The sequence below is a fragment of the Dromaius novaehollandiae genome, chromosome 2 (assembly GCF_036370855.1).
Source record: "Dromaius novaehollandiae isolate bDroNov1 chromosome 2, bDroNov1.hap1, whole genome shotgun sequence".
NCBI classification, from domain to species: Eukaryota; Metazoa; Chordata; class Aves; order Casuariiformes; family Dromaiidae; genus Dromaius; species Dromaius novaehollandiae.
The window spans coordinates 52,742,246-52,767,222 of record NC_088099.1 but is presented as its reverse complement, the minus strand read 5'-3'; the positions used below and the strand labels follow the sequence as shown (position 1 = coordinate 52,767,222).

General features: G+C 38.2%; 2 protein-coding genes across 16 annotated transcripts in view; one reads left to right on the top strand and one right to left on the bottom strand.

The window, feature by feature from the left end:
• Nucleotides 1-2,425, top strand: part of LRRFIP2 (LRR binding FLII interacting protein 2) — a 58,368-nt gene extending 55,943 nt beyond the window's left edge. For all 15 annotated transcript variants that reach the window (XM_064506515.1, XM_064506524.1, XM_064506520.1 and 12 more), the window contains 2 exons: nucleotides 788-892; nucleotides 1,581-2,425. In XM_064506515.1, the coding sequence (XP_064362585.1) occupies nucleotides 788-892; nucleotides 1,581-1,691 (216 nt within the window). In that variant the 3' untranslated portion in view covers nucleotides 1,692-2,425. The remainder of the gene's footprint in view (nucleotides 1-787; nucleotides 893-1,580) is intronic.
• Nucleotides 2,426-3,958: 1,533 nt separating this feature from the next.
• MLH1 (mutL homolog 1) lies at nucleotides 3,959-22,952 on the bottom strand. Its single transcript, XM_026101313.2, has 19 exons — nucleotides 22,675-22,952; nucleotides 21,936-22,026; nucleotides 21,697-21,795; nucleotides 19,768-19,841; nucleotides 18,562-18,634; nucleotides 17,273-17,364; nucleotides 15,905-15,947; nucleotides 15,231-15,319; nucleotides 13,503-13,615; nucleotides 12,734-12,827; nucleotides 11,537-11,690; nucleotides 10,456-10,814; nucleotides 9,594-9,742; nucleotides 7,689-7,797; nucleotides 6,829-6,892; nucleotides 6,122-6,286; nucleotides 5,327-5,419; nucleotides 4,817-4,930; nucleotides 3,959-4,288 (listed from the first exon to the last, which is right to left on the bottom strand). Exons 1-19 carry the CDS (start codon nucleotides 22,935-22,937, stop codon nucleotides 4,124-4,126), a joined length of 2,403 nt encoding a protein of 800 aa, XP_025957098.2. The 5' UTR covers nucleotides 22,938-22,952; the 3' UTR covers nucleotides 3,959-4,123.
• Nucleotides 22,953-24,977: the final 2,025 nt, after the last annotated feature.

The window sequence follows — 24,977 nt, the reverse complement described above, 5'->3', positions numbered from 1 at the left end:
TATCTGTTTCCTTTTTCCTGCAAATCAACCCTTGGGAGGACAGATGGGATTCTAGTTCAGCAACTCTGTAGATCACTTAAAATCACTTAAAAGATTATAGTTTGAATCAGAGCTACACAGCTGGTTTTATTTGTCTTGCACAGCAATAGAGTACTAACCTGACCTATGGATTTGTGGGGCAGGGAGACAGACACAAAACAACCCAGCAAGTGGGCTTAATGCCAGCAAATCCCAGTGATGCTTTGTCTCAAGTCCCCTCTGTACTGCAAAACTGTGCCTGAGCTCAAGACATCTTGCATCATATCCAGATACAGTTGCTGTCTCCTTTCTGCTTTGCACCTTTTCTCACAGTCTCTGCTTTTCAACTTTCCACCTTTTTGTTTTTAATCCCGATTTTCCCCAGTTCTTCATTTTCTGTTCAGCCCCTCTCTGCTTAGTTGTCTTAACTTTCTCTGACTTCTGTGCTCTTTCCTGTACTCTGTTCCACTCTCCATTGTTTCCTGCCACCCTCACCAGGCAGTGAAGGGCACTGCAAGTTTCTGCCCTCAGTTTATTCTGCTGTTTGAACATTTACTAGTTCTTTTAAACCCTCTCCTTGCAATCATGGCTGCTGCTAACACATTTTAATCTCCTCTTTCCTGAGGAAGGTTCTGTGGATAAATCAGAGGATGCCTTGTGGTACAGTGCCTTTTAGGAAAGGGAAGAACAGCTGGTGGCAGGTGAGCTCAGCATGGAGCACCCTGTTACAGGATAGTAATTATTCCTTTTGCCTTATTTGGGTTTGCAGATTGGACGACTTGAGGGACAGGTTGCAAGATATAAAAATGCAGCAGAAAATGCAGAAAAAGTGGAAGATGAACTCAAAGCTGAAAAGAGGAAGCTTCAGCGAGAAGTAAGCTTTCAGTAATGTTCTGTTACAGCTTTGAAGTGTTTTGAAAACACCTCTGAGTGCATCAGTGTTGTCTTCAGAAGACAACTATAGCACATGAAGTACTACTGATTGCAATTCAACACAGTACTCCTTTGAAAGGAAGGATCTAAAGTTGCATTTCCTTCTAAATGTGATGATTTGTATTATTTTGATCTAATTCTTTCATAAAAACTACTGGGAAGCCCATCCTCCCTATGTCACATGTCAGCTCAGGGAGTTTCCAGCAAATGCACTTAAAAAGGAGCTGGAAAGGAGCTGTACTTAACTGTGCTGCCAATTACGCTTGTTTAGGAGCTGCTCCATGACTGGCATGATGCTTGCTACCCACTAGAATATATATCCATTGATGAGTAATGATGGTAGAGAGGTCTTTGCCTTTAATAGCATGTAATAGGAAGCTGCAGGCGCCTACCTGTTTTGGAATAAGTACACATCATTCATGTTTAAATTGCTTCCCAATCTTCTTTAACAAGTGCATTTGACTGCAGTAAACATGGCTCAAGTGTCTTATCTCAAAATATGTGGCACCTTTATAAAGAATATAATACTTGTATTATGTTCCTGATTTGACTTCCTCTATTGAGGCTTAAGAACAGCACAAAGTCCAATTAAGCTTAAAGTGATTATAACTTTTGCTTTCATTTTATAGTTAAGAACAGCACAGGATAAGATTGAAGAGATGGAGATGACCAATAGCCACTTAATGAAAAGGCTGGAGAAGATGAAGGCAAATCGGACTGCGCTTTTATCTCAGCAGTGAAGTGAAAATAAAAAACACTGTGCACTGCTCCTTGAATAACTAGCCCCTAGCTTGTTTTTAAATACAGACTTTCATTGGCACAAACTGTTTGAACACTGAGCTGTTCAATGGTATTTTAGTTTCATAATTAAATGGCATACTTTTTTTTGTAACTTATGAGAGAATGAAATGTAGTTTGAATTCCCATGTGAATGACAGCAATTTTTCTGTAGCATTTGATTCTAGAGTCAGAGCTGGAACACAATGCTGTGTGATTGACTTAGCGATAGAAAATGTTTTCACAACTGTGGAATCAAGTTTACTCACGATCTCTTTTGGCTGCTTTAATGATGCTTGATGCTTGGAGACAACTGCATGAATTCAAAAGACACTGTAATACTGTATTATAAACTAACAACTATATTTGCTCAAGACATCACACAGCACAAGTGCCTTTTATATGGTGCAATTTAGACTTCAATGATGCTAGATTGTTGAAATAACCTTTGAAATCAGATAACATTTTATTTTAAGATACATATGGGGTATTCACTAAACTTTATACATTTTGAAAACACATTTTTTGTAAAATATTTAAATTTATAAGAAAATAAATAGGGACTGTACATAAAGATCTGCTTTTTTGCATGGGCACATGAAAGTTCTAGGTAATTTTGTCAAATACTAGCCTCTGATACTCTTAGTGTAAGAGTACAGATTTAAAAACTTGTGTTGTACACTATCAAATTGTATGTCATCTGCTGCTTAAGTGTGAGTTGAAATTTTAGGGTGGGAGGAAGGGGGTGGGAAATGTTGCTAAGGAGTTTATTAAATGGACACTTTACTGACCAGAAAAGGTGTTTGTTTTCTTTTGAAATACTGAGTTACCAATAAGATAGAACAAAGTCTTCAGAGAACACTGAATTCTGTTCCTCATATTCTTAAGAAGCATCTTCTTGATCTCTTTATTATAGTCATTTTTGGCTGTTGCCCCCTTTCTGTGGATACTAAATGCTATTAAGAACTTCCCTCCTTTTCAGGCTGGCACATCACAAGTGGGAGACCTGCTGAATTATAATTTTGAACCATTTGAAGGGGGGCTACTCAATGTTAGACTTTGCTTCAGGCCAGTAAGAGTCCAACACTTGATCTAAGAGAAATCTTTCCTTTGGACTGGTGTCAGATGTTTTCTTGTTGCAAATCTCCCTTCAGTTCTTCTCAAAGCAAGGCAAGTTTCAGGTTCCTTGCAAGCCAGAGCCTTACTGCTTCTGCTTATATCAGAGCTGCTTTCTAAGGGAAAAGCCATCTTTACAGCACAAAATTAAAGCTCTCTTTCATGTTCTGTTTATATGCTAGATGCCTCTGGGGGGGGGGTTCTTGCTGAGAAGCATCTGCAGGGTCTAGGCCTACTTATTAAATAGAAGAGAATCATAGGTTGGTGATCACATAGAGTGAAAATGCAGAATTTAACAGAATAGAAAATGATGTGTACTTGTTCAGAAGAAACCATGAGGGTCTTGAAAACAATGAATCAAGCTGTGTATTCTGAGGATAAGAGATACTTCAGAGATTCTGAGAGAGTTCATGTATACAAAACTTATGCTAATGCCTCTTCTTATATGGCATATAGTGTGGAGCATGTCAGCTTCTAGTTCACTTCCTGTTAACCACTCAGCTGAGGCTGGAACATGCTCCTGAATGCTGTTTTCTCTGAGAGCCTCCTTGTAACAATATCTGTGATATTGCGGGACTCTTGTACAGCCTCAGGAAAGGTCAGGGGTCAAGTTAAAGCTCAAGCATTTTTTTCTTCCTGGCAAGACTGTCTATCTTTCTCTGACCCTGAAGCCAGCAGTCAGTTGTCATCTGCAACTGTTCTTTGAAATGTATTATCTTGTGTATGTATAGTCACTTGTTATCTGTCATAGGAGTCCTGGTTTTATTTTTTGAATCCGTGGTTGAAAGGGATGATTTTAAAATGCAGGGCAGAGGGTTTGAAATACCACAAGCGCTAGCCCAGTAATAGAAAATGTGCCTTGCATATATGTTCACATACTGTCATACAGCTACTGCCGATGCTGTCATACAACAGTCATTCTTAAAAAACAAGTACAGGTAAGTAACTGATATTGTGGCTTTCAAAGGGCAAGCTGAGTTAAAGCAATAAAATTTCAATTAACCTAAAGCCCTATCTCTTCTCAAGATCACTTAACCTGGTTTGTTTTCTGCAAAGGCAGTTTCATATTTAGACTGAACAGATTTTATTTTTCAGCTTAGGAAATTCAGCTGTGTTTAGGCATAGCTAAAAGATCTTTTATTCTTTAATCAATACAAGGAAAATACACCACTTATTTACTTGATAGGAGGTAAGATATTAAATCTCCCCCCTTTACTAAATAAATAAAATATAAAATGAATGCTTTTTTACATATGCACAAGTCTGTCTAGCTACCTGTTCAACATCTCTCAAAAACTTTATACAGGTCAGGCAGGTTAGCAAGCTGCAGAATGTTGCCATCTTCTGTGAGGTGCTTAGGAGGCAAAAGATGAGTCCTAAAAGCTTTGTAAACTATGTGTTCCACAGTCCATTTCCATGTTGAACCAGAGTCACAATCTTCATTCTGAAGTACAGAGGGGAAAGAGACAACTCATTCTCTTTCATTAAGGCAGAGTAGTTCTTCAACTTTACTATGAGAGTCTACAGAGATTATGCAAGTTCTTCTAGTATTAGAGAAAGGGTTTGTTTTATACAGTCAAGTTCAAGCTCTGAAAGCTCTATTTTAGTAATATCACTTGCAGAATTGGCTAACTTGACTGAACAGTTAACCAGATAATCAGATACTTGCCATAACCAGACTATATCTTTAAGTATATTTGCATCCTTATTCTGTAGAAATATATCCTAGCTCAGCAGCTTAAAAACATATCCCAAATGCTAAGAGGCCATGGGCTTTTGTAGTACTGCATACACTACAATACACATTACAAAGTTCTTTTGCTATATACAGTTCTTCAGATAAGCTAAGCCATGTGTTCTTTCAGAATCTCACTTCCCTGCAACTTGATTCACTTCGCTGAAAGTACAGAAGTCTATAGTTTAAAAAAATTGTTAATTGTTTGTTCATATGACTAGTTACGTATTCTCATACCTGAGAGTTTGTCAGGTTGGCTTCATCTATTATATATTGTTTTCTAATGGAGTAGAACATGGCTAATTCTTTACTTAAGCTTTCAAAACATTCCTTTTCTTCATCCCAGTTTACCTGTTACAATAAAGAAAAGCCACTTAATAAAATCTGGGCAGCAGTTAAGAGACATGATTAAAAATTCTTAATATGAAAAATTCGTATTAGTGTTTTGGCCATTTTTGTGCTGGTAATGTAAAGGAACAGAAATAAGATGGGTAGAAATGAAGGCTTTCAAGTAAAAGTGAGTATCTATTTTCATTTGGTTAGCACTCGTGACTGCAGAGGCAAAAGTATAACTGATAAGTAACCACAGCAAAGGGTTAAGTATGTAACAGTACATTTAAACCAATTCCTGCCTTCCCTATGCAACTTATTAGGAATTAATTTGAATCACTTCATTCTTTCTTAAATGAAAAAGACACTTGTGATAAACTCCTTTTTTATTAAAAAAGGAAAAACAAAAACACATACCTCTGTGGCCAAGCGAAGGATAAACATAGGTAGCCCTTCCAGTGGGGGAACATAGTTGTCTATCAGAAGCGGTAATCCCATAAGGTTTCCTTCCTGCAATGCAACACTGCTGCTTCAGTAAAAAGGAAAAAAAAAAGTATTCTTTCTTACAGTAAATGCATCAAAACTTATCTATTATGAAACAGATGTTTGTACTTTTATCCAAACTTAGTGACTCTTAATGGCATCTGAAATTACAAGTTTGTATAGTCTGATTCTGGGCAGACATCACAGGGAGAGGTTTGGGGTTTGCTGTTTTTAAATTGAGAGGCTTGGATTTAGACCACTCAGGTCAGGGAGACCTCAATTCAGGACAGTACACACCCCAACTCCCACTTCCTAGAAGAACATCTGAGTCAAGTGAGATTTTGGGGAAATAAAACCTGTTGAAGCTGTTCCATTTTGTATAAAGTAAGGGAGACCGACCGACCGAATATATAACCCTGCCAGGGCTAGAGAGTTGCTTAAGCCACACACCTTGGATAGAAGATCTGGATTCTACTTATTGGAGCAGTGACTGAAGTATGTATTTAAATACAGTCATTGAATAAAAACTTCTGTGTAGCCACCTTCCAAAAGCAGCATGAACCCTGAGCATTTTGAATGAAAGGGAACAGTCACCTAGATCTTTTACTGGAATTGGTTCTTACTGATGGTACTTCACCAGCTCAGGATTATTTCTGAAGCAAGCAAATTATTGCAGTTATCTATTATCAACATCTAACATAGTTCACTGTCAGAGGTAATAGCAGTCACCTCATCAATTTCAAGAGAGAAATAATCTTTCAGCATTTCAGTCTTCTTTTTTAGAAATTCAACAATGTACTCAGCTAGCCCTTCCTTTGGACCATCTTCTTCTGTCCAGCCACTTTCAGGGTCCTCTAAAGCAAGCATTGCAAGCTCAAATAAAGGAGCTGGCTCCTAGAAGTGGAGAAGGCAAAATTGTTATTAATAATCGCAAAGTTCCTCCCACCCTTTAAAATTATTTCTTCCTTCAAATATAATCCAATTGTTTCTGGCTTGCAGAGTGAGCAGGTCTGTGCATCCTAACCAGTCTTAGGAAAAAAAAACAAAAAACAAGAAAACAAAAACACACACAACTAATTTCTTACTGATAGGATTCTATAGAGTCCATGATTCTTCAAAGTGCTTGATATTTGCAAGATAAGCAGTAGAATTTTACAGTATATTTCTGATAAAGATAGGTTATGTATTAAAACTGATTATTTGTCCCAGTACAATAAGGAGCAACAAAATTTGGTGAATAGCCAGATATTAGGCTAACATGGGGCCAGTATTACAACTCACAGCAGCAGCTACAAAATTGCTAACAGCATTTGCTACATTAGGCTAGCCTAAAGGAAATGAAACATCAATCTTGCAGATGACAAAAAAAAAAAAAAAAAAAAAAAAAAAAAACCAACCTATAAATGAGTCTGAAAAAAAATAGGTTTGATACTCACAGACAACCTTAAGACGCCAAAGTTTGCAAAGTCATAAATAAGTATCTGGTAGAAGAGTTCTTGGCTAAATCGAAGTACAAAAGTTCGTTAGTTATATGGGCATGACCACCTCAAGCTACATATTTAAAAAGGGAAAAGTAGGGGTCATCTTGGGAACATCAGAGATGTCCACTCATATTAAAGATCTTACTTTAACTAAACAGTTTAAGATTTTCATGCACACCCTAAGCTTGTAGCTACATGTATGCAATTAAATCTGTTGCTTGGTTTCTGACCCATATGGGTGCAGAAGCATTACATATCTAGCTGCTGCTACCATCAATTTATTCCCAGGTACGCTGTGTTTAAACCTGTTTACTCCTTTGCTGCATTGCAAGAAATGCATTGGAGCTTGGAAATTGATACTCATCTATCTAAAACTTTGTAACTGGCACAGTTTTGAAGATCGTGCCTACGAAAAAAACAAACTGTGTTGTCATTGTGTCCTGCTGATTGCATAAACCCTAGTGGATACATCATGGACATTTTTGAAACCTCTCCTTGCTCACATTTGCACAATCTGCCATAGACAAATTACTGCTGTAGACAGTCATGAAGCACATACAATTTCTTTGTTATGCCAGTTTTTGAGCACACAGTACTGTAGTTGGCATTTTGATGACGCTGATGCTCTGCAACTTTTCACAAGCATGCCAGACCCATTTCCACTTTCTGAACTGATTGCTTAATTCTTAGCCTCATGATTTTTTGCATAGGTGACAAGAAAGTGATACTGTTTTTCTGCCATTTCCTTCTCCCTTCTAATTAGTTTGGTAGTGAGGAGCTATTTCGACTGCTGGCAAGTCAAATAGCTTCTTTACCTGAGTTTTGTTGTATTGAGAAGATACAGTTTTGTCTGATACTGTGCCAGAGCCCACTGAGGACTGACACAACCAACAAATGAGTGATCATGTAGCATCTCCTGAAGACCTGAAACAAAACAAAAAAAACAACAACAAGTAAAAATAAAAAAATTTCCATACATGCCCAACTCCAGCATCAACCCTGGCTGGAATGATTTGGTTGACTGGTTTGTAACATGTCTTTTTAATGTGAAAGTCTCAGACTACTGTTCAGGCACTACTACACCCTGCTTCTAAAATAGGCCTGTACTACCAACTATCAATATATGTTTTGAAATCTTAAAATCATTTGTGTGCATATGCGTATAGTTGCATATACTAAAGCATAAATGAGAAAGATTATATAATAGTTAAACTACGAAAGCAAATTTATAAAAATCTCTGTATTTGACTTAAATAGCATGACTTCCTAGAGCAGTTTCTGGTGAGAGATTAGTAAGGGAATACAGACATACTTAAAAGAAAACTGCAGATGTAGAACAACCTTTCAGCAAAATATAATAGTCAGACTAAATTTTGGAAATGTGGCAGATTAGGTCCATAATTTTTTTGCTTTCTCAAAATAAATTTCTGGCCTTCTCATTTATTAAAAAAAATGATTTGAGAAGTGACATTCCATATTAAGAGTCCATTTTAGCCCATCCACAAAAGATGTAACTAGTTACAGTTCTCTGAAACACTTTCCTCACAGGGCTTTGGCATTGCAATCACAGCAGGTACAAAGCACTATGCTGCTCAGACTTCAATGTTACCTTTTCTAAAGAAATACAACATGGTTAAAGTGTATTTCTTTCTTACAAAGGTCACTTCTATATATTTCTCACCGGTGAAGGTAAGATAAAACCTCAAATGGCCACACAAATTCTACCAGCTACTTTAGGACATTTTGGGAGATTTTATAGCACAGGTATAACTGTGTGATTTCAGTATTTAAACAGTGATAGTCAGATAAGGAATCATGAGTGCAGAATTACCAGCCCACTGTGAGACTTTTTCAGGAGCGCATATTAATCACCTTTGCTCTTTCTAAAGATCGAAATTTTTAGTTTTTTGTTTATTATTATAGAGCCTTGTTAGTCTAGCCATTTTAACTATGGAGTTTCCCCCATTCTAGCTACAATAAAATCAAAATAAATTCAAGGAAAATGAAAGAAAAAAAAAAGAGAGCGAGAGAGAAAAAATGATTCCCAGCATTCAGACTAACCAAAAAACACTGGATTATGTGACTCAATAGGACTCTTATGGCAACTGAAAATGCTGAGAGAAAGCAACCCTAGTAAGAATTGCAAACCTTTCACCTTTCTCCAAAGTAACACTTACCAGAACTAAGAACATTTCACCAGTCACTTATGAACTCCTTTCATAAAAGTGAGACAGACGCAAACAAAAATGATGAGTAAAAGTAGTAAATGAAAACCTGATCATCAAGCCTGATCCTTCATTAAGTTTTCCTTATAAATCTATTTCAGAGTCATGCAACTAAGCAAAATTTTTGTGGTGAACATATCATAACTGACATTTCAGTCTGAAAGTTACAAAATAACTCAGCTTTTGAAGCTATGATTTTAAGGGATTATTAGTTACAATGCAAGCTACAGTGCAAACTATTTAGAACATGTAAAATATCTGTTTACTAATATGGTATACTGAAATTTAAAATCAGGCAAGTACAGCTCATACCACTTAGTAGCTGTCTGTTCAGAGTTTGGCCCTTGATGTTTAACAAACTTTTTTGTTAAAAGCTTGCTTATAGCAGTGGGCTAGTGTGGCCACCTTTTTAAAGTTTTTTTTCCTCAGCAGTCCAAGCAAACATATTTAATTGGCAGGGTAACAGTAATCTTGGGGAGCAAGACAACTGCTTACCAGCATGTGCCTCATTACTAATGTCCTCCTGGAGAGTCAATACACTGGTCAAGTTGATAATTCTTCTTCTAGGGGTGCAGGCAGCAGTCATTTCCTTTCTATTATTATCTTTCTCCATTTCTATGTCAGTGTCTTCACGTGGTCTCTTTCTGCAATAAGGAAACAAAAAGGAAGTATGTTCTATTCTCTTATCACACACACAGCAGATAAGATGGTCAATTCACAGGCTCAAAGTCAAAGGAAATGCAGAAAGCTTCCCAAAGCTTCTCACAAGCAAAGACTGTTTCGTTGTACTTCCCAGGCACAATTTGTTAGAAAATGGTAGTTCATAAGAGAGTTTAAAACTTTTTTTTATACTGATTGCATCAGAAGTGTCTATTACTTAAGCATCAAGCCAATCAGGCTCAAAAGTACACATCACAAAATCATGTTATTTCTAAGGGGCTTTTTTTCCTGCAATACTAGGAAAAAAAGAAATCAGATTCTCTCAAATGACTTTGGCCTCTCATAACCTCTCTCTTTGAGAGCTAAAAAAGATTACAGCGCTTTTATTTTTAATATTGTCTGAAAAATTTAATGATGTATTTTCTATTCTCCCACAAAAGGGTGACCTCTAAATAAAAAAAATAGACTAGTAAGACCTCCTTAAACTAAGGTTAATGTCATTATTTAGTTTCCCACCTTCCAACACACACAGAATTTCCCATTCCAGTTACAGAACTTACAAGTTACGTAGTGTATGGTTCACAAATGAACTTTAATTTCTTTGATAGCAGTGCCATGAAATGAACTTTAATTTCTTTGATAGCAGTGCCATGAAATGAACAGATAATATTCCATATTCAGCAAAGACGAGACTTACCGAGGAAGCACTGTTTCAGGAGTCAAGTCTCTACTCTCACTTGGGCCCCCAGCTGTCACTGCAGCCCTCTGAGCATCAGCGATTTCGGCTGCATCACTGACATCTTCCATTTCAGCATCCTGTGGCCTGACTGTGGCCTCAGGAAGTCCCGCACTGTCCTGTGCTGTCACTTCTGTGGGGCCTGCGCTTAGTGGGTTGTTCACTGGCTGAAGAAAAGCATCCAGCTTTTGCTCTCTGGAATCAGTGCGGACCATCTGGTGCGCATAAACTTTATCACTGGTTCCTTTGGCAATTGCAGCAGAGTTTGCTGCCGATTTTACAACCTCACTGGAAGAACAGTCAGCCCCCGGAAGCAATGTCTTCATTCGGATATGGAAGAGAGAAGAGCAGAGACTCAGCACAAACCAAAGACCAGCCATCTTCTCACAGCATCTCACAGCTCAAAGGTGGGTAACACTCAAACTGCACAGACACCATAGCAAGCACAAAGGTGGTGGCCTGTATGAGCGGTTGACACCTGCATAGCATGAACATCATCTTAGCAGTTAAGGAAATCATTAGTGAACATTGCCTCATCTCAAAGACAAAATCTTTACTGTCAACAAGCACAAGAAAATTTGTTTTAAAAAGTTAGTGGTTATAATTCTTATACTATACTATACATACAGATTATGGATTTTTTTTCCTTTTTTTTTCCAGTTAGATTAAATACAAAGTGTTGTCAAATACATATAAAAAACAATTCCACCAGTAACAGGTCTTCCACACAGAAACAGAGCAGAATAAAAACAATTTACCAAATGTGAAGCGTAACACATTTGTAAAACCAAAAAGATTGAAAAGGTATTTGGCAGAAAGGTATATAAAATATTTTCATTCACTTTTTTTTTTCCAGTAAGTTTACTGCCTCATTGTCAACAGTGGTATATTAAAGCAATTTGAGTATAGAGCAGAGATTTGAAGCTGTGAGTATAACATTGATAGTCATCAATTACTACCTAGATTGTACTACTGAACAGAGTGAACATGACCACTGTTAATACAGTGCAGTGTTCTGGTCACTTGAAACATGTATGCTCACCTGGGTGAAGTACATCCTTGAAGAATTAGAGCCCAATAACTTGCTCTCTACATGTTGCTGCACACGCTCTAGAATACTATCCTCATGAAGAAAATGGACTTCATGTTTTGTAGGATGCACATTCACATCTACATTCTGAGGAGCTATTTCCAGGCTGCAAAACATATTAAAAGAAGCTACCCTAAAATTTCCCATGGACAGCAGAGAGGGCACTAATCAGTTCGATGCAAGATTCGTCAGACCTGGGGCCATGACTCCAGGCAATGAAGCCAAAATAGCCCTGAAATCTACAGTCAGATTTGCTTGGGGGGTGTGTGGGTGTGGTTGTGGGTATTTTATATATCTATATCTATCAGTGTCATTGAAGAATTTGATTCCAAACTCATCAAAATCAGTTAACATAGGTAAGCTTAAATCAAGCTCTCCACTGTACTACTACAAAACAGTTTTTAGAAGTAACTTTTATTACAGTGTGTCATGTGTTAATGAGCTCTGACGCCCTGTCATTTAGCAGCAATACCTAGCAGGAATCCAGCTGAATGCTGCAGTGCAAGCACTTTATTGTTCAAAAGCACTAAATATCAGTAAGTTTTTCATAGGTGAATGGTAAAATTTAATTGCTTAGTAATTATAGAGCAGTTACAGTTCTTCCATTCTGTTTTATATTGTCCAATGACAGTTAGTTACTGTTCAATTTTAGCCACTATTCTAAATTTTTTTAATATTTACTTTCTGTAAGCAGTATGATAGCAGTTCTCCTCTTTTTGTTGCACTAGCATACCAAGAACAGTAATAAGTAAAAACAGAGATGATGATGTTTTGCTTCTCTAGAACACAATATAAATCCTAGCAAGGAAAAAGGTTAATGTAGTTTGGAATAAAAGACCTGACTGGTCTTAAATGCTCTGCTTTATTCCAAGTGCAACTAATTTTTCTAAGCCATAATGTCAAAGGATTTAAGTTGAAGTTACAGGTGCTCACTACTTCGGAAAATCAGGCCTTCCTTTTTAAGATTTTTAATGTGACGATCTTCCTAATATTAAAAACACATAGTGAATTGTCTCCTATTTGGCAATAAACTACCTCAACGTGATGCTTAACACTACCATCAGGGATACCAATGGCTTTTTAAACCTGTTCACTCCAGCTACACCCTACAAGGTAGTATTAAAAGGCGACTTCTTTCTATTAGTTTACCTTAAGTACAGGAACGGATGTGTACTTTTTGGCAAATAAGCAGCATATACAGTTTCTATAGCTTTCCTCAAAGCGGCCGACTCTACCAGTCGATCTGAAACAAAGAACAAAATGCTACATTCAGACTGCACCACTGAAATGCACTGCACAATGCTTAACAACTCATTTAGACCAAAATCTTCATGCAATGCATCTTCGAAAGGCATCAGTTGTACCCCTTTTTTTCTCCTGAACATCCTGAAATCAAATCAGGAATAGGCAATGCTGCGTTAGTGTAATTCTGGGCTTTTTGTTTGTTTGTTGTGTTTGTCTTTTTTTTTAAACATTTAGAAGCATTTTTCAAAAGCATGCTAAAATTGGAATAAACAAAATACCTTTTCATTTTTGGTACAGTCATGGTTTATTGCATCCCATGCCAATGTTGCTGCAACCATAACCTTGACACTCCGTAAGTTTGAATTTCTTTAGGCCCAGTCTCAGCTGCTTTCCATATTTTAGAGTATGAAATATGACCCACATTGCAAATAGAAAAAACTTTTTTTTAAGATCTATAATGTACTGCATTATATATGTGTTTTATATATATTATATATATATATATATATATATATGAGAATGATATTTTATATACATATAAACCTCAATGGCTTTCTTGAAAGTTCATACTTGGAATGTTTTCCTAGTTCTTTAGAGAGAAATGGATTTTGTTGTTTTGATTATTATGCAAGCAACATACAACTCTACAATATGCATTTTTTTTTAAACTTACGGTTTATGAAGAGTAAAAAGATACATTTCTTCACAGAGTAGTTTGCGTTCGTTATATAACCCTTCATTTTAAAGGCCAAGCTTGCATCTTCACAGCCCACTTCTATCAGTTCTCTATTGACAGTTTTACAGAAATAAACAAAAAAAAAAGAATTCTTTTGTTGATATAAGTTTCAGGCATGCTACTCACAAGTAGGAATACACTACTATGTATTTCATTTGTTTCAGTTAAAGAAAGCACTAGAATTGTTTTAGAGTTTAGGCATTCTTTGCTGATCCATAAAATTATTTAAAACACAAAAATAATAAAACAGCAATTGCATCTTTTTCTTGCTTATCTCTCCCTAAGTAAAACAGTGATACAGTATGATTAGAGTCTACAAAACCATCCAGAATATCTTTTTAATACCTGAACATATCACAGTATCCACTACATTAGAACTGTCAGTTTACGTCACTGACAGTGGCAGAAAAGGACACTTCAAAATTGCCAGTAGCCCAGGGAAGGTCACCTTTTTCTTGAACTGTTGTGTCCACTTTTACCAGTTTAGCATTTATACGTGGGCTATTAAGAAGTCATATGAAAACAAACAAACATTTTTTCTTCTCACGTGTACAGATCCTAACAATAAAAATCTTCAGTTTGCGTGATTTTTGTGATGTATTTGTGAGTACAATTGTCTAGCAAGGTATTATGCCAACTTTTAAAATTAATATAGAAAAGGCTTATGGGCTAATTTTTTCAAATTCAAATCCATATATTCCAACTTCAACTTTTAGTTGTGTTCAGTTTTTGGTTTATATAATAAGCTAGATTTAATGACATCTGAAATTGGTAGACTAAAGGTTCCACTTGATTTTATAAAAATTTTAATTGAGATAGACAATTTATTCAGGACTGTGCAAACAAAATGCTGCATCAAACAAGCATTAATTGCAGGCAAAACCAAATGTGCAGCAAAAATATGAATAATATTGCAGACCTTATTGCTAAACAGCCTTTTTTACTTTGCTGCATTTTCTAAAGATGTTTTCATGTATTCAAAGTTCAATTCCTTACATGTGAATTGTGATTTTAGTAACTGAATCAAACTGGCAGCTAAGTATTCATGGGAGACTTCAGAGAAATTCATTCAATAAGCCTGTTTATGAATTCTTCACAGCTGAATATAACATAAAGAGAGAATTCTTCCTAAAACTGCAGATAAAGTTTTTGAAATAGAATGGGTTATGCATTTTTGTTTGTTTTTCAGCTTTTCCTGCTGGTTTATTCAGCTTTAGCTAACGTGGCTTTTGTCAAAATATTAGAAAACAAAACTTCAGAAAAGTTAATTCTAGAAGACTTTGAAATTTATGAAATAGCAGATTGTAGTAAGGAGAGGTAAAATTTTCATGGAGGCCAGGAACTTGTAGAGCAAGCTGGACCTGTGTTCTTTTTTTAAATTAGCACATGGAAAACTACAAGCAGATGGTTCCCTTTCAGTGCATTACAGAAAAGATCAGATACACACATTACAACTCCCCCCTTTCCTTTGACTAAAGAAAAACAATAGCCACACATTCTACAAGGCAAGACAGCTCTCTATTATTGCAACATTTCCTCTTCTCTATAATTCATTTTAAAGCAAATACATGTAAAGTTAGCACAGTCTGTGTTCTTTAATACGAGAAGGGATAGGGAGATTAGCAGAACACATCATGTCAAAATGAAAATCGATGGTCAAAGTACCTGCTAACAGCATTTCCAAAGATGGACCTGATATTATCCACTGTTGAGGCATTTGATAAGGTTCTAACATCTGACACAGTATCACCTTGCTAAAGAGAGTAGAAATCAGTATCACAGTTCTGGCTGAAGGTTTCAGAAATACATTAAACAACAATCTGCATTTCTAACAAAAATGTACAACTTCTTTTTGAAATTTTGTCTTATTATTTACTTGTATTCAGAAAACCAATAGAAGTTAAACAGCATAGAAATACGATAACTGATGGATCACATCAAGTGCATGGTCCATTGGGCTAATAAACCATCTTTGAAAGTGAGGAACAAAGCACTTCAGTAAATAAATATCAAGAATGTCACAGACCAAAGGTACTCTGCCCCATTTCCTTTCCTACAGTTATTAGTAACCAGACTTTCAAAAGAGGTCGAAACAGCTCATAAAACAAACAAAATAAAATGCTGGCAACATAGAAAACTCCAAACTCATGACAATCACCTTTTATCTTGTTCACTTTTAATTAATGTGTTTTGTATCCAAACTGCAAAGCACACGTCAACATTTCAGTACAAGGGAAGGCTCTACAGACTAGTCCCATTACAAAAGATGCATTACAACACATTAGAACTTTTCCATCACTTTCATATGAATATGATGAAGTTAGAAATACTTTACATACCTTTTTAACTGAAAAGCTAATGCCTGAGTTATGGATGGCATACCTGAGAGAGAAGCAAAAAGAAGAGTGCCATACGTGAAAGAATAGATTACTTCCCCTGAATGAATGCCCAAAAGCAACCAGTAACATGAGCAATTTCATTTATTGTTACACAGTAATATAGTTTATCTGAATTTAGCTTTTGTAGATTAAATAGCTTTCAAAAAAACTGTTAAGTTCGCTATTTATAACTAAGCTGAAATGATAAAAAGTTCAAGGATCAGCTTAGGTTATTCCTCAGAAAAAAAAAACCCCAAACCTAATCCAACCAATATAGACCTAGTTTGTTCAATTTCTTTCCACAGGCTTAACAAGAACAGGAAAACCTCTTCAGTAAAACAGATTCAACTCTCAACTTCCATGGAGAAAGATCTGAAAAATGACTGCCTTGCCCCTCTGAGCTCCCCTCCTCCTCGGGGTCAGCTGTCTGTGATCCAAGGCCTAGTTTTGATACAGCACAGCTGCTCAACCTTGGCCCAGACTTCCAGAGAAATCCTAGGCTATGAGAAAGAACAGAAAGTAGCATGCAAGATGAGAAAAGTGAAAATGCAGACAGAGGATAGATTGTTGCAATGGGGACAGTTAGTAGCTCAGAATTCAAGAGAAGAAAAATCAACATAAAAAAATCCTAAATGGAAAATCCTAATGGGAAAAAAAAAAAAAAAAACAAAAAACACCAGTGAGTTGATAGACAGACACTGAGCAAGACTGCAGATCAGCCATCCATGGAGCAGTGGAAGCCAACCCTTCACCTCCTGACTGTGCCTGCCTGGCTAGTAAAGACTCTTTTGTATCTTACTGGAGGAGTATGCTAATACATACCATAGTGTCTTGTTACTCTTTGCTATCTTTTTTGTTTACTGAAAGTGTAAAGTTTTTTTGGTTAAATTATGCAAATCCTGCTTGCAAGCCTCTTCACATGCCAAACATGCCTGAATCAGTGACCCAGTAAGGGAACGTTACATCTCACAGCTGAACTGATTTTTTGGGGAGAAAGTGAAATTGTTGTTCAGCTTATTCATATTCAGCTAAATCTCAATGTTTTTGCATGTTTTTTGGATCCTTTTCAGCCCAAGTTCATTGAGAGTTCACTCATTCAAGTCTATCACAAAACTGACTTGCTAGAATTCTTGCTAGTAATGGCAATGCACCGACCACACTGTTTCTCTTCTGGATTTTCCTTATCTGATTGGACTGTTATCTGATACCACACAATAACAAATACTTTAAAAACAAATAAACAAAAACCCACACACATGCCAGTCCCTCCCAAAACCCCAATGCTCTGCTTGGCATTAGAAAGAAATGGAGCCTCTTGTTTTAGTTTACCTGCTAACAACTTCCAGTATTTTTGCATACTCTTCACTTGGATTTTTTAAAGCTTTCCTCCTTGTATTTACATTATAAAAAAGATCTTCAACCTGCAGAAAAAAAGATTACAATTAAAAAGTCAATTTTAATCTTTTGTCACTGTGCAATTTGTCTAAACCCATCTTCTTAATAAGTACTGACAAAATTGTTCTGAGAGCATTTTTATTTATGAAGCATCCATGTTTGATTTATTCCTAATCTGCTTAGGTTTACTTCACAAAATGCAGCTCTAGAAACATATATGTTTTTCAGATATTTTGGTACATCAGTATTGTATTTTTCTCAACAACAAAAAAACTGTACAAGTATCCACTTTTCAAAAATTAAAAATTATATTCCTTCCATTGCAGAGGACAATGGATTTCCTGATTACACTGTGTTTTAATAAAATACAGATAATAAATACAGATAATCATGCTGCAATCAAGGCTGTTAACTTCATTAAAACAAAAACTTAATTTTTTCATTTTTTATTTAAATTTTCATTATTTATTTAAATAGTTACACAATATGCAAATTATTTTCTCTGATAAAAACAGAAAGGCAAAAATATAGAGTTCAGCTTCTTTTTTAAGTTACATTACCCTAAACCTTGATCTAAGGTTGACTCACGTGCTAAGCTTGGTGCATGTATGTGTACGCTCCAAGACCAGGCTTCCACTTTCCACTCTGGACTATGCAACACGCACACTCCCTCCTGTTCCAAGTTCCCCGCTTCTCATAATCCTAACCCTTCATCTAATCCTGATCACATGCCAAGGTCTGTAGGCACATAGTCTCATTGAAAGTCCAGCAGAAGATATGCCTATGCTAGATCTCAACTTTCCATGCTCTGGACTGCGCAACTTGCCCCACTCTTTCCCGTCCTGAGCTCCTTATCCTTTACAATCCTAAGGGCAATCCTCATTCCCACCCACATGCAAAGCTTGGTAGACACACGATGCCACTGAAAGCTAAATAGCAGTTTCCTACGCCCTTTCTATTAAGCTTTCAACAGTCCACATGTATTATGAAATATTTGTGATAGTATATCACTGCACTATCCCCACAAAAAAGAGAGAGAATCTTCTGAAGTTTACCTTGCTCTCTTGGGGGGGGGGGGGGGGAGAACATGCAACAATGTCATTTAGAAAATATTCTATAAGATGAGACTCTCACATACCTTGCGACATAACACTTGCAAGTTCTGTACACATAACAACTAGAGAGCAGAAAGGGGTTAAGAGAGAGCAGAAACACAAACGTACCATGATCTGAGTCCCTTGGTTTCCAGCACAAGGTTTCAGAGGGGCTTTAATTTTTCCATCGCTGTAAGTAGCTCTAAGCAGAAAATAAATATAAGAGGCTATCAGACATCTAGATTGGTCCGGGGGGGGGGGGGGGGGGGGGAGGGGGAAGGGAAAAAAAAAAAAAAAGAAAGAAAGAAAACAAAAAGAGGGAAGGTGAAGAAATCCCATTGTCATCACACTCCTCCCAGTAAAGCACTTGGGACATTGACAATTGGCTGCGACTCCCCTGCTTCTGCTTGATGAAAACTGGCATCATTGACGGGAGTACCAAGAGGGGCAGTAGGGAGGTGAGAGGAACAGCAGAGGAAAAGAGGTAGATAACAAGAAATGTGTTTTTAACTGTATTACTACTATTGACCCTTTTCCTGTAATTGCAGTATTCTTGTATTTTCTTTTTCATTAACAGCTAGACCTGTCCAGACCTGAAAATAACTTTTTCATTAGACTTAACATTTTAATATACCAATGAAAAATTCTTGTCTGTACATATAAAATCTGTTTCCTTTTGGCCCATAACATTCTGAGCATAGAAGATTTTTGACCCATGTAATTCTTTTTTTTTTTTTTTTTAATATACAGATGCATAATTTTAAAGAGCATACTTTTTTTTGCCCCCCCTACATACTTAATGCAAGAAAGATCACAGTCACAGGACCTTTCGCAACTCCAGATGCAAAGCTCACCTTTTTTCCATTTTTTTTCTTAAAAACAGTTGAAGTTGAGGCACAGATTTTTGCTTATGTTGAGAGGTTTAGTTTTCAGGAGAATATTCGAGATCTTTTTTGAATAGCTTTAGGCACCTAGCATACAAAACCAAACTAAGTTGTAAGATCCTGTGTTCAGGACCCATGAAGTTTGCAAGACACACTACCTGTGTAAACACATCTTTTTTTTCCAGAAATCAAGCAAAAGACAAAAGTTTACCCTATACTGAATGCTGAGGCAGAATTCCTTTTAGACTTTTTTTCCCCACTCTTAATGTTTTCTCACTTTTGGAGCCTTTTTTGCAACTGCTCTGGATACTCAGAATTCCCTGTTTTCCCCTTTGCTCTGAATAGATTGCCCTCTTCTGTATCATGTCTCATGCAGAGCCATGTTACTAAGAGCACTGAAAAGAGAAATACATCTGTTTACATAATGTTACATAATAAGTAAGTAGCATACCTGTATGCACATTTTGCATCAGCTGTCTTAGTAGTTACTGTAACGTGGGCAACATGACTTATGCTAGCCAATGCCTAGAGGAAGAAAAAGAATCTTTGTGAGCCTTGCTCAAGAAACCATTAATTTCTGAATGAGTGCCCACACTTTGAATAGCATCACTAAATTCTGATATACCATTTGCAAGGAATTAATAAAAATCCTTATAAGAAAACTGCAGGTTGGTAAAGCTTAAATGAATTTCAATACCTACAATACTGACTGTTATCCAGGACCTTCTTTTAGCTTTTCCAACATTTCATTCCGTCTGACAATACAAGCTGCTAGCAGTGTAATATAACTAAAAGAAGGTTTCCAAAGATATTACAGTGGTGCTCTTTTCTTTCTGTTGTGTTCATAAAAGGCAGCTGGTTTTGCGTGGCTTTGCTGGTTTCCTCATGGTTTTGCTGTTTACTTCCCAAGCCCTACCCAAGTTCTTCTTCTGACTACACGTAATATTACAAAGTTAGGTCTTGTTACATTGGTTTTCTTGGAAAAGTCAGTGTACAGGTCTACACAGTCTGGTGAGCTCAGCCTCAGGACCAGACTCACTGGCTGCAGATACAACCAGCTGACAGAGTGTGAGCAGGAAACTCCAGGAGAGTCTGATCTCTGGAGCATGCAAGGATGTATACATCCAAGTACACTCAGCATCATTACATGCCCAGCTGTTCCTGTGGATGGAAAACCAGAGCTGACCATGGACTCTGGTCTATGTATTTTGAACTCTTTATACCTTATTATAGAAACAACACAAAATGTGCTTCTCACTTTTTTAAAAATACCAATTTCATTATTTTCTTGGAACACAGTATTTTCAAAGTACTGGGGTGATCAAAAAATTAGGGACAATTAAAAAAAAAAGTCAGGGATAACAGCAAGGAGATGAAAAAGAAAGAGGTTAAGTTTTGCAGACTGTCAACAAAGAGGAAGAACACCTTTGGAATATATTTAAACTCATTCTCTCCAAATAGAATGGATCACGCTCTCCAAATAGAATGGATCACATTAAGCCAGATAAGGAAGTCTGACTTCCCAGGACATTCTCAGAGCAAGTCAAATAACACAAACGACAGATCACAAAGCCAGTCGTAACAAAAATTTTCTGGTGCCAGAACTATATCAAATCATTACACATTGTAATTAAAAGCTTTTACATACAAATGCAGTTACTAAATTCAGGTTTATTCATTTTGTTATGTGATTTATCCGTAGACACCACATAACTTCATATATTTCCGTAGTTTTGCTTCAAAGAGCGGTAAAACACATCCTATAAATATCACAAACAGTTTTAAAACATGTTACTTCCTCTTTCTTTTCAGGTGGTACATCGCTACAGAACAACCCCAGTGGTAAAAGCATTAACAAAGGAACTTTCCAACAGTATGGTCTAGGAGATGACTGCTGGCTACAGCACTAGCATTAGTGGCAATTTTGTCACCTACTTTTAAGCATCACATTGCAATAGATATATTTCAGTAGTCCCAGATACAGCAGTTGGCTCAGTCGTGTACCATGTTAGAGAAGCCAAGTGGTCTGCTGACCACAGGGAAGAACAACAGCTCTGTACCTGCCTTTTATTTTATTTTCTAAAAGTTCTCCCACTCTCTGTTCACATGCACTGGCAGAGAATCAACTGATAGTATTATTCTTCAATTTCTTTAAAAAAAAAGTGTAACAGGGAACAACACACTTTGTGGCTCATTCACCTTCTCAGTGCTTATCTTTTCTCTGAACCGAAAATATCACTCTACCTTACACAATGCTAAGGCAGACTCAGCAAACAAAACCATCTGTCAAGAATGCTGGGAATGAGATATTATGTAAATCCCATTACAATAGGATAACAACAAACAATGAACAGTTTCAAAACCTTGTCAAAGAGCTTACCTCACCCCTAAAACCATATGTAGAAATACTGGCCAAGTCTTCAAATTTTTGCAGTTTACTTGTAGTAAATCTCTCACATACAATGTCCAGATCCTCTTTCTATGTGAAAGGCACAAGCAAATAACAAGTTATTTTTTGTTTCCAAGTCCTTTCAAGACAAGAAACACTTATTTATAAATTGAAATAAAGTTTAAGTGGTAACATCAAGCATCACATAACTGTCAATTTAGGTTACTTACTCTGATACCACAGCCATTATCTTGGACCTGGATGAGCTTCAGACCACCTTCTTTAACTACTACCTGGATACTGGTAGATTTAGCATCCAAACTGCAGAGATAAAGAAAGCATTCTAGAGAATGAAGGACTATATGACTTAAATGGAATTTCAAATCATTATCATACAAGCAATAATTTGTTCCAATTCTAATTTTCAGTCATCCTGGAATTTGTTCCGCTTCAAGTAAGTTTTGGTACTCTCCTTCCTTTTTTTCTTTTCTGGTAAGTTATTCAGAATCACAATCTACAATAATTATGACAAGTTTTTAGAAATTTAGAAAAATAGGAAGAAAGATGTCTAGTCCGAGGAATGACCGTCTCTACCCCTTAAGGAAGGGGGTAGAGACGGTCCTTAAGGAATGCGCTACACATTCTGCTGCTTATTTTCACGTGGCTGATTCTGTTCAACACACATAACGCTTAAAAGGCACCAATTTTAATCCTAGACAGCCTTTATCCTCAAACCAACCTCAAATTATCAGCTGGACGCTTAAAATAAACAGGCAAGAAAACAACTACAAAACTTTTCAAATGATAGCAAGCCTAAGCAAACAGATTTCAGACGGACTCCCGGCAGCTATCCTGCAACGCAAGCAGAAGACACACGAGCGCTTCTCGCCACCCAAAGCCGTTTTTCCGCCCGGTGGCGCCGGAGGCCCACGCCCCCGCCGGGCCCCGCCACCGCGCCCGCTGCGTTACCAGTTCTCCACCATCTCCTTAATGGCGTTGGCGGGTCTCTGGATGACCTCGCCGGCCGCAATCCGGTTCACCACCGCCTCGTCCAGCCGCCGGATCACGCCGGCCGTCAGCGCCATGGCAGCAGCAGCGCGGTGAGGGGAGGCCGCGACTGAAGGCCTCGGGGGACGGGGAGGGGGCCCGAGGCCAAACGGTCGCTGCCCCGCCTCCCCGTCCCCCCCCAACTCAAGCTGGCGGCCCCCCGATTGGCCCACGCGAGTGCCCATCACCCGGCTACCTTCATCCGCGCGGCAAAAACGAAGGCGGGGCGGTGCTGGAAGCGGTCCGCCGCGCACGCGAGGGTGGGCGGGACCGGAGGAGGGGCTCCCCGCTGTGATTGGCTACGCGGGCGCGGGCGCGGGCGCGGGCGCGGGCGCGGGCGCGGGCGCGGGCGCGGGCGCGGGCGCGGGCGCGGGCGCGGGCGCGGGCGCGGGCGCGGGCGCGGGCGCGGGCGCGGGCGCGGGCGCGGGCGCGGGCGCGGGCGCGGGCCGGCTGCAGCGCGCGTTGCCCCGCCGGCTGCCACATGCCTGTGCTGCAGCAGCACGGTGTGCGCGGTGCTTGCAGCACGCTGTGGCATCTAGGAGCTACTCGCAGCTGCAATGCCAAGAGACGGGAATTACTCCAGTTCAAGACGCTCTGTTACTAGCACTTCTTCATGTAATTTAATCTAGCTCCAGGGACTTGTCCTATTTATAAAGGACTGTCTTCATGTTTGGGACCACACATTCATTAATAATAACATGTTATTGGCAATCAGTAAAGCAATTTTCACTTTCTAGAAAAAGAAAAAAAAACCATTGTGAGGAGTGTACTGGCACAGGTGTGTTTTTAAACAAGAGGGTCATGAGGTAGCTCAAGCCCTGGCAGTGCTGCAAAGGAAGACGGTAACAGGCCCTGCAAGGAATGAGTGAAGCATGAGGCAAAATCAGGTTTGGTGAGCCTTAAGCGTGTGAGACTTGGGTTGGCATTAGGTGCATTGTATCGCAAGGAGATTTTTCTCCCTGGCACTGTCTAGGCTTTTGCTGTATAAAGTGTCGTTCTGCCTCATTCCTGTCCATGAGGAAAGGGGCCTGCAGTGCCAGCAGACAGGAAAGATCTTAACTTCAGCGACTTCAAGGTTGACTTCAGGTTGCCTGCTCATTGTCCTTGGCAAAACTCCACAGGATGAGGGCAGCAATCCCGCCTGCCATCTCCCTGGCAGTGGCTTCCTAAGCCTTTTGATTGTCCTGGGCCATTGTGCACTTTTGCTTGGCCGCACGGGGAACTGTCCAAGATCTTGGTACGAGCTCCCCTGTCACTATGACTGGGGCAGGTGGCAAAGGTACAAAGAGAAGGTGAGTGACCATGCACTGACCTCGAGAGCGTCCGGCTTCAGGTGGGTGAATCTGGCTCTGCTCCAGGATTTGCACCTAGGGGAGGAATCTGGTTTCAGTGATCTCAGGCAGTTGATGGGAAGACAGAAAGCAGAAGGCATCTGGTGGATCCAAAACAAAGTCTGAAACAGAACACATCTACACAAGCTCTTCGCTGACAGTAATTTTTCTGGCTGTATTTGCGCTGTCAGTATCTGCCCTAGACCAAACAGGAAGATTTCCACAGGTACTGCTGGCTTACACGATGTAAACCATGGTTTGTATCATATAGATGCAGTTCATTTTGATGTACACTGCTTGCATGCACTTTTAAATGCTTGAATGCCCTGTTTATGCTAACCTGTCAATTTACATGTTGGAGCTGATGTGGACAAGTCTGTTCCTCTGTATGGCAGCATACAACCAACAAGAGACTTTTCCCTATTTGCAACACAACAGCTCCAACTGGAGGTCAGCTCTGTATGTTCATACCCTACAAGCCTTGCTTTGACACATTCATTATAAACTGTTATTTTGCATCACAGTCTGTTAAAAAAGGGAAACATCAGTCACAAATTAATCACTAAAAATAATTTACCAGAAAAGCCTGATAGAGACATACATGAAATATTGGCATGGTAATACACTCCTTTGACTTTTAGCTTTTTTTTTTTCTCTAAGAGAATACTGGGAAAGAATAATACATGAATTTGATTTTATTAAAGCAATTTAAAAACAAGTGATCTAGATTTCATTCTGAGTAATTTAGGAAGACAATGTATTTTGACATCACAGCTTAGTTTTCTAAGAAACGTATAGAAGTGGCAAAGTATTAATGGAAAGTACTTGTTGGAATCTTCATGTTTTTAAGATCCCAAAGAAATGCTAATCAATGCTAAAGAAATGAATGCTAAC

What these genes read in the sequence shown, in the direction of transcription:
- MLH1 (XM_026101313.2), bottom strand. Translation starts at nt 22,937, where the DNA reads ATGGGCACTCGCGTGGGCCAATCGGGGGGCCGCCAGCTTGAGTTGGGG. An exon ending in GATGCAAAATGTGCATACAG is followed by an intron (nt 18,635 to 19,767) that starts GTATGCTACTTA and finishes TTTTCTGCTTAG; the next exon opens with AGCTACTTACAGCGATGGAA. An exon ending in CAAGGATGTACTTCACCCAG is followed by an intron (nt 10,815 to 11,536) that starts GTGAGCATACAT and finishes ATCCGAATGAAG; the next exon opens with ACATTGCTTCCGGGGGCTGA.